Source organism: Dermacentor albipictus, chromosome 1 (genome assembly GCF_038994185.2).
Source record: "Dermacentor albipictus isolate Rhodes 1998 colony chromosome 1, USDA_Dalb.pri_finalv2, whole genome shotgun sequence".
Taxonomy (NCBI): Eukaryota; Metazoa; Arthropoda; class Arachnida; order Ixodida; family Ixodidae; genus Dermacentor; species Dermacentor albipictus.
In genome coordinates this window covers 139,150,731-139,160,524 of record NC_091821.1, presented here as the reverse complement: position 1 = coordinate 139,160,524, position 9,794 = coordinate 139,150,731, and the positions used below count along the sequence as shown (strand labels likewise).

At 46.5% G+C, this 9,794-nt stretch overlaps 1 protein-coding gene across 1 annotated transcript; it reads right to left on the bottom strand.

Moving 5' to 3' along the window:
* Positions 1 to 1,079: 1,079 nt before the first annotated feature.
* Positions 1,080 to 4,415, bottom strand: LOC139050249 (uncharacterized). Its single transcript, XM_070526447.1, has one exon. The coding sequence runs from the start codon at positions 4,401 to 4,403 to the stop codon at positions 3,258 to 3,260; it is 1,146 nt and encodes a 381-aa protein (XP_070382548.1). The 5' UTR covers positions 4,404 to 4,415; the 3' UTR covers positions 1,080 to 3,257.
* Between the last annotated feature and the right edge of the window lie 5,379 nt (positions 4,416 to 9,794).

The window sequence follows — 9,794 nt, the reverse complement described above, 5'->3', positions numbered from 1 at the left end:
ACGGGCAGAAATCTAATTCCGAAAGCATCAACCGGTAAGTCTTTTTTAATCGTGCGTTGGAGAATGTCCCAAAAGAAAAAGGCTTCCCAACAATCTAAGAAAACATGTTCGATAGTTTCCGGCTTCCGGCATATGAAACAATGATTTCCCCAAGGCACAAAGAAACCCTTCGCTTCCAAATACGTCTTGACTTCAAGAGTGTTCGTATGGAGCTTAAAGAAGAAACTTTTAACTCCGCCTGGTACAGTCATTCTTTTCACACGTTTTAGAACTGACTGCCATGGACCTGCACAGTACAACGACCTGTACAACGGTACCGGAAGAAAGACCTCACACAGGTCTTTATAAAGTTTCTTTCGCGACACCACTGACAAATATTCAAACGAAAATCGCACTTGCAAGACGCGACATGCCATGTACACCTCTTTAAGGAAGCCAAAAATGCTCCCTTGCATACTCTCCGAACTAACAACCAAATTTGGCAAAACCCTGCCCAACCTAACCTGACACACAGTTCGCAAAAAGGGGTCATTCGTGTCACGAAAAAACATAAATCGGTTAACCAACTGGCGCAGATATAGATGGGCCAAACCTAGTCCTCCAGAGCGGACGCGGTGAAACAGATTGGTGCGTCGTGTCCGCTCCCAAGTGCTTCCCCACACAAAAACCGCAAATACACGGTGCAGCTTCTGCACATTGACGCGAGAACAATGAATTGCTTGCAAGACATACCACAGCTTGGTTACAAAAAAAAGGTTACAAATTGTGGCACGCGCGAAAATAGACCAGCTGAAGCCTTTGAGCCTGTCGGCCTTCTCACGCATTTCAGCAACTTGGCATTTCCAATATGGCTCACTGTCGCGATAATTCTCCAGCGGCACTCCTAAATATTTTACTGGGGTTGCTGTCCAAGTCATGTTTGCGAAATTCGTTGGGGTTAAGGGCCAGTCGCCGTGCCAGAACCCCAAACACTTGGCCCAGTTCACAGCACTCCCGCTCACAGAACAAAAGTCTTTCACAATTTGAACCACAACACGAACGCTTTCGTAGTCAGCACAGAATACGGCAATGTCATCAGCATACGCGAGAATGCGGACCTCCGCCGCATGCAAACGAAAACCATGAACGCTGTTGCTTTCAATAACGCTCAAACAAAAAGGTTCAATATACAAACAAAAAAGCAATGGTGACAGGGGGCAACCCTGACGCACAGAGCGTTGCACTTGGATGCGCGCTCCCACCCCTTTATTTACTAACAACCGCGTCGTGCATCCTCTGTACGCCATGGTTACGCCTTGGCAGATGACTGATCCAACATTAACGTGCTCTAAAACAGAGAACAAGAGGTCATGCGGCACCCTGTCGAAGGCTTTCTCTAAATCAAGCTGGAGCATTGCGATGCTTTCATGCAAAGCATCGCAACACTCGAGCACGGACCGGGCTGTGTGTATGTTGGTATATATGGTGCGACCTTTGATACCACAGGTCTGATGTGGTCCCACTAATTCTTGCATCACGGCTTGGAGTCTTTTAGCCAGAATTTTCATGAAGATCTTGTAGTCTACATTAGTCAGGGATATGGGTTGGTAAGCGGTAACCTGTCGCAGTCTAGCTTCATCTTCGCTTTTTGGTATTAAAATTGTATGGGATGTTAAAAATGAAGGAGGAAGCATATCCTTGTCATAAGCCTCATTAAACAGTGTAGCCAAAACCGGTGCTAAATCATCTTTGAATGCCTTATAAAGCGGTGCTACTAGCCCGTCTGGTCCTGGGGACTTTCCCGGGTTGAGGTCTTCTATGGCTTTCCGCACTTCTGTTGAAATGGGCAGTTCTAGCCGCTCTTTCGTATCATCACTAAGCCGCGGCATTAAAGAGAGGAAACGGGTCTTGAAGTCTTCGGTTCTTACTTTGGTGTAACCAAAGAGCCCGCTGTAGTATTCATAAAAGGCCCTTTCTATATTTCCTTTGTCTACGTAGATTACACCGTTCCACTCTATTTTTGGTATGTCATTCTTGCGGGCGTGCCTTTTTTCCAAGCCGAGAGCACGTTTTGTGGGCATTTCGCCCGCTATCAGCCGCTGTGCCCTCGCCCTCACGATCGCTCCTCGATATCGCTCCGTATCTATTGCCTCTAGTTTCTGCTTGACGGTGCGCATTTCTTCGGTGCAAGTGCCTGGCTGCTTTCCTTCTTGCATTATCAAAAACTTTAGGTCATCTCTCAGCGTGTTTTCCTGCAGCCTTTGCTTTTGCTTTATAGCGCACGATCGTTCAATTGCCATCATTTTCATTGCCTGCTTAAATCTTTCCCACTTCGCTCCCAGAAGTTCGTTGTCCGCCATTGGCAGTTCGTGTATCGCCGACGTAACGCGATCCACGAAGATATCATCGTTTAGAAGCTTCTCATTAAGTTTCCAGTTTTCCCACACAAATTTGCTTTTCGTTCCTTTTCTTTTACCTACATGGAAGACAACAAGACAATGGTCACTGAACGGCACTGGTTGTACGCTGTATTCGCCGCAGTACGGTATCAGTTCAACAGATACGTACGCCCGATCCAGACGCGCGTGACTCGTTCCTTGGTAATGGGTAAACCGAACGCCAGAACCACATCCGAGACAATCACCAACATCCTCTAGATGACAGCGATCAATTATGTCACTTAAACAGGCTGTACTCGCGTCTCGGTAGGGCGTCGCACTGGTTTTGTCGCGTGCCATGCTTACGCAGTTGAAGTCGCCAAGTAAGACAAGCAGACGGTCTGTGTCACAATGGTTGCCGACTGTCTCAAAAAGGTTTCGCCTCTCTTCCGTGTTAGTGTGTGCGTAAATACAGATAATACGCAATTCCACACCAGCAAGTGTGATGTCACAGACAATCCATCGACCGAAAACGCAAGTCTCAACTCTTTCCACAATCGCTCCCAGAGACTGGCGAATCAACAGCATGCAACCTGCAGAGGTACCCACGGCATGAGACACGCAAACATCATACCGACTACTGAACGAGAGCACCATTCTGTCGGTCTGGTCTTGACTCTCGATTTTGGTCTCTTGTATCGCTACAATATCCAATTCCTGCTCAGTCACGAGTCTCAGCAGCTGATTTTGCCTCCTCCTGGATGAAAGACCCCTGACATTAAGCGTGGCTACTACGAGATGTCTCTCAAATGCCGCCATCGTTAAGCAAGACCAGGCCGCCAGTACGGCGCTTACCTTCATGCGCACAACGCCGCGCCGTGTAGTGCCGTCCCTCCATTATTAGGTCTTCGGGTTGTCGTCGCGAGGAAGCGACGACGATCGTTGCCCGCTGGTGACACGCTGCTTTTTCCCTTCACCTACGCCCCACTGGCGGTCTAGGAGACGCAGTCGTTGCTCCTGGCTCATTGCACTGACATCGTCGTGGCGTCGTTTCGCAGCCGCAAGGTCAGACTCCATGGGTTCCTCGTTGCTTTTTTCAGAAGGGCGTGGAATATCTTGCGGTGGATTGGTATCCATGCTCGTGGTTGCCGACTTGGGGGTGCTGGGCGCTGACTCACGAGTCCCTGGCATGGCGCCTTCCTTTTCATCGCTCAGCGCTGCGGCCGTTGGGCTCTCGACCACTGGGTTGGAGGCAGCTTGCTCAGCTTCATCCTCGTCCATGTGCAGCTCACTATTATCGCCGAATGTTCCTCGAGTCGCGGCGCGGGCGTATGACTTCGTGCATTCAGCCTCTTCATGCCCGAAGGCGTGGCACTCACTGCACTTGGGCACCTTGCAGTCCCGCCTAATGTGGCCTGTATTGCGGCAGCGGAGACATATCGGCGCACGCCCGGGCACGACGACTAATACTGTACCGTTCCCGATACGCAGCTGATGGGGTATGCGCTCGAGGCTTGCACCTTCTCGAAGAACCAGCCGCACAACACGAGTAGTCGAGTCGGCGTTTTCAAACCCGCCGGTCTTCCATCTATCGCTCGAAACTTCTTTCACTTCGCCGTACTCGGCGAACGCCCGTCTCAGAGTTTCGTTGCTGACGTTGAAGGCACACCAATGCACCTTCAGCCGCACTTCCTGCCTTTCAGGGTCAAAGACAACGCAAGTCTTCCCTTTAACAACAATATGCCCAATGTCGAGCAACTTTTTCTTGGCTTCTTCACTACGGAAGTTGACTAACCAGACGTGCGACATCTGGTACGCTCCGATACCGCCCACCTGTTCAATGACGCCGGCTTCTGTCATCGGCTGGCGGAAATCTTCTATCCTGTAAGGCCTTCCAGCGGTGTCGCAGTGAAGAACAACCGTTGTTTTCAGTCCTTCTCCGGTTGGCAGCGGCGGCAGTACAATCCTGTAGTCTTTCAGGCCGTCCAAAAACGATGTTCCGCGGCCAGAATCGGCCGTTATCACAGCTCGCGAAGAGCCAGCCATCCTGTGTCTTTTCACGACCGTGGCCGGAAGCAGAATGACTGAGCAACCACGGCGGGTCACATATAACTATCGATGGACTGTTCCAGTTCCTTATTTATTGCTGTATAGTCCCCTTTTCTTGTAATTTCTTATTGTCTTGGTAATAGTAGTTGGGGGTGAAATGTCGACGTTTAAGGTAAATGCAAGGCAGCAATGGTCGCTAAGACCAGGAAAATAAATCAGTGAGTGCTCTAAGTTTGGTGTCGTGGTCAGGATCAAATCCCACACGTTAGCAGACGTAAGGCCTACCCTTGTTGGTTTGGTGACTAGTTGTGTGAAATTGAAATGTGAACATAAATTAACAAATATTTTATTCTCGATGGTCGTCTCAGTGTTCGTAGGGTCGGTACCTGACCAATCAATCTTAGGAAAGTTAAAGTCTGCTAACAGAAACAAAGGAGCACGCTGGAATTGTAGAACTAATGAGTTCAACACGTCATGCAATTATTCACAAAAATCAGGTGTCGCGTTGGGCGGCCTGTAACACACACATAAAAGGGCGCTTTGATGACGGAAAGGGACAAACAAGCTCTAAGGAAGAATGAAGAATTCAGTGGTTTCCTATGTGACGCTAAGTTATCGGCTACTGCTATAAGTACACCTCCCCCTTTTCCGGTGTGACGGTCACATCGATAGATGGTGTATTTTCTATCACAGTCAAATAGTTCACTACTGGCTACTTCGGGAGAAAGCAACGTTTCTGTAAGCGCCACAACGTCAGCAGAGCATGAGTGAATGATAGCCGATAAAGTGTCTCTCTTATTTGTTATGCTTCGCACATTTGAAAGCAGTAAGGATATGTTTTGTAGAACTGGGGGCGTATCGTTTGTTGTGCTAGGAAAAGGAAGTGGCACGACCTACAGACGTAGAAGCGGACAAGAACTCGTTTGAAATTGCGGCACTGCCAGATTCTAGTTCACAAATACTATCGGTTGCTCGCGGGTAGACAAAGCACTTTTTGTGTATATATAATTTGTTGTAACGTACCGTGAACTCCTCCTTACTAGTTTTTCCGTATTAAAAAAGCTTTTTGCGCACACTTCTTGTAGCCTTGCTGAAGTCTTCATTCATGAAGTCTCTGAAGTCTGATTCTTCATGAAGTCTCTGAAGTCTTCGTCTGAAGACTTCACAAGCCCTCAGTTTGGCTCTTGCAGCCAGAATGCCCTCGCGTAACTTGGAAGACGCAAGTTTGATTATGACAGGCCGGCACTTTCCCGGTGTGAATTTCCACAGCCTGTGCGCCCGAGATATATGCGTTCGTCATCGGTACCCAGGTTAAGCTTTAACGCTGTGTTAAGGATTTTACAAACCTTTTCTTCACACTGGGCCCATGTTTCGGTAACACTGTCTTCAATGCCATGTAATATAAGATTATCTCGGCGGGAGCGATCTTCAAGCTCGTTAAGACGTTCGGTTAAAGTTGCCAGTTGCGGTGACACGCCCAAGCTCGCGTTTTCTCCAGCCAAGCGCATATATAGTGTCTTCTACCAGAGAAAGCCTGTTGTGAATGTCGCAAATTTTTTCCTCAAGTGAATTCTGCGCTTTTTGACAGCGTTTAGAGATGCCATAACTTCATTGTGCTTTGCATCAATGTTCTTGTGAAGGGATTTTATCAAAGAAAGAAGTTCTTTGTGCTCTTTGCTTGGCTCCTCCTTCGGCGGCCCAGGGTTCAACTCCACATCACCGATAAGAAACAATAACCTTGTTACATATACACACTCACAACCAAGAGAAAATAACATTTGTGGGCATGGAAATACTAGCAAACAACGATTGCTAGACCTTTTACCTGATGAACCTGATGGAGCAGTATTGGACCTGATGGAACAGTATTGAGAAAGTACAACAGCGGCGGAGTAATTATTTTGCAGAATGTTTACCATGCAGTACAAAGGCAGGTAGTCTAAACGAGATTTCGCAAGACGAACGTCCAAAAGAATTGTAACTTATCAAACGAGACATAAAGAGATGTCACAGAGATGGCAAACACTGGACACAAGCAGTTGTAGTCCATCGTCGGTCGCTTCTGTGTCTTCCCTTTGTGTTCCGTTTGATATTGCGCTGTAACATGCATTACAAGCATCCAGACATATACGTGCGGCTGATGAAGGAAATTTGCGGAAAGGAGGGTGAATGTTCGCATGTGGCCTCGACAAAATTGGAAGCTTAGGGGTAAATTTTTGCACTGTATCTTTCTATTTAACTTGGTGACGGTTGTTCGAGTGGAGGAATGTACAGAAGAAGGCCTTAGAATATTCTTTGTGCATGACATTCTAACCACTGTGAAACGAAGAAAGACAGTGTTGAAACGAGGTTAGAGCCCTGAAAGGAATATTTAGAGTAAAGAGATTTGAGGAAAAGCCGCAGTAAAGCAGAGTACATGATCTTTAACTATAGAAATTACTCAGAGACATAAAATTGGGTGGCACAACTACCAACAGGACAATTCAATATACAAGTATACTCTATACTTCACCGTTCGGTGTAGAAGGAAATTGATCATAGTAATTCAGGCACGATGGAAGATTCAGAAGGATGTTCCAAAAGTGTTTCGACAAGAAGGTACCAGCCTATAGGAGAAATTTACTTACAAATTTAATGAAGTGACAGGACCAGCAATTTTACGTGGAATATACACTGTGACGTCGAAAAAGTACTATATTTAAAAGACCCAAGGGACTTGAATAATTAACAGATGGGTGGAAGGAGCGAAAAAGAGGTTACGCCCGAAAGGCGAAGCATCGATTGTGATAGCCAATTAGTAGACAGCTGTACGAAGTAAGGATAGTAGCTTTATCGGCCATATAAACTTGTAAACATTCGCTTACCAACTAAATTACCAAGCTTGGTTTTACGCGCGCACAAGAAACGTGAACACATCTCACTCGATGGCCGCGCACACTCGCTGTCAAAACCCTGGCGTGAGGAAGAGCGGCAGCAGCAGCGAGCGAATTGACCTTCGTGCTGCGTCTCGCATCAACGCGAACTCGAGCGGCGAGAACACAGCGCACACGAAGCTATCAGCACTCGATACACTCGGTCCCCATCGCAGATCGCTTTCAAGATAGGGCCCGCGCGGCCGCGCCATATGTAGCCGTCGCCGGAGTATAGCGCGTAGCGACGATGTTATCGCACTTGGACTCTACACGGAACATAACAATGACGATGACGCCTACGTCGACGACGACGGCGGAAATGCGCCTGGAGGGTCGATATAATTGCTGCCGCAATAATAATTATGTTATGACACATTTTAACCTACGAATTGTATAGCTAGTGAGTTCGCAAGGTAAACATCCATTTGGAACGAATTCTCAGCATTGCACCAGTTTCGAGATATTAAATAGCAAATTAAGTCACCGACGAAATGCGTTGGTGTTTCAGTTACTTTTGTGCTTCAATGCATAGAACCGCGTTTTCTTGAAGAAACTTAACTGGAACGTCAACGAATTTTGTCGGATACTGAAAGTTAATATCTCGAAACTGATGCAGCCATGAGAATTCGTTCAAACCAAATGCGCCTTGCGAACTACTAGCTACAGTTCGTAGAACAAGATTATGTGTCGTGAAATTATTATATACAATTTAATTAGCATAGTATGTAAATTATTCAATTAAGCATTCTTATTTCTCGTAGAAGTAATGACTGCCTCGTCGAGTAATTTAGATCAAGGGTTAGAATTGTGCCATCTGCCACAGACAATTTAAAAAAATTTGGTGCAGCTGAAGAAACACCTATACAACTGCTGCTCTTTTTTTAAAGAACCAGAAATATTTATCATTTCTTTCTCTCTTCCTGCCGCTTCTCCTCCTTACAGAGAACGCTTCTTATATTTGCGACTAGTAATCTGGGTTTAGCACTTACAACACCAAACATACTGTCTTTGGTGCCTGTCAATTAGGCACAAACCACGGATATATTATTACAGCTCTGCAGTTCGCTGAAACACCCGGAAGATTACGCTGCCCTAGAGTGCCGACCGTGGTGTACTTTATTCTTTGTTCTATGCTTATGAATGAGCCCTCTAAAAAAATGTCATGCTTTTGTTGCCGAATGTTTCGTTTTTCATTGCTTGTTTTTTACCTCTGTCTTTTGTCGGGTGCATTTTTCATTAACTCCAGTGTGCCCAATCCATGGATATGAGCCATGTGATGACACAACAACAACAACAACAACAACAACAACAACAACAACAACAACAACAACAACAACAACAACAACAACAACAACAACAACAACAACAACAACAACAACAACAACAACAACAACAACAACAACAACAACAACAACAACAACAACAACAACAACAACAACAACAACAACAACAACAACAACAACTTCTATCTTATGTAAATTTACTCAAGCTTGCACTGTGCGCCTGCCTTTTTCCTGCAACATTTTTGGTGAACATGCGGGATACAAGCACGTCAATTCGCAGCGGACGTTCCCTACCTCCCGCCACGATGACCGACGAACGGACAATGTCTCAGCAGTCTGTGTTTTCGATCATCCTGTCCCATCCGCGGGACCCGGGACCATTTTGTGGCACAGATGGCTCCGACATCGAGGACTGGCTTAATATGTATGAGTTGGGGTGGAATTAGCCATAACAGATGGGATCAGAGAGTGATGATAGAGTCCGTGATATTCTATTTCGAGAAATCGCGAGGAAAGGGCATGAAACACATGAAGAGCTAACTAACTGGGACGTCTGTAAAGAGAAATTGCGAGACCTGTTTGGCAGACCGGTCATTCGTCAGTTGGCAGCGAACAAGGAACCTGACTGTCGCGCTCAGACGTTAACAAAGTCTTATGTCGCCTATATACAAGATGTGCTGGTTCTCTACCACACGGCCGACAACAACATAGGACAGCGGCAGACAAAGTTTGCCGCATATTGAAAGTCATTGCACACGATGCCTTAAATATTCTCATGTGCAAGAACTGTGCCGTGGTGGAAGTAATTATAAAAAAGTGCCAGCGCTTCGAACAAGCGAAGAGTCGCCACATTGCACAAACGTTCCTCAGACTGCCCAACACCGCCGCGACATCTTTGTGCGAAGACCCACCGCGGTTAATTCATTTGTCCGGACGGCAACACTTAACAAGCATTAGTTCGTGAGGAGATAGCAAGTTTGGACCTTCCGACTCCATGCCCAATCCACCCTCCGAACGCTTACAAGGTTCCTCCGGCTGCTTTCTTCTGTTCCGTTGCAAAATGTTGAAATTAAATTCTGGTATTTTACGTGTCGAAACCATGATATGATTGAGGCAAGCCGTAGTAAGGTACTCCGGATTAATTTTGGCCACCTGAGGCTCTTTAACGTGCACACAATGCACGATATACACGC

Coding starts and splice junctions, on each gene's coding strand:
- LOC139050249 (XM_070526447.1), bottom strand. CDS start 4,403: ATGGCTGGCTCTTCGCGAGCTGTGATAACGGCCGATTCTGGCCGCGGA.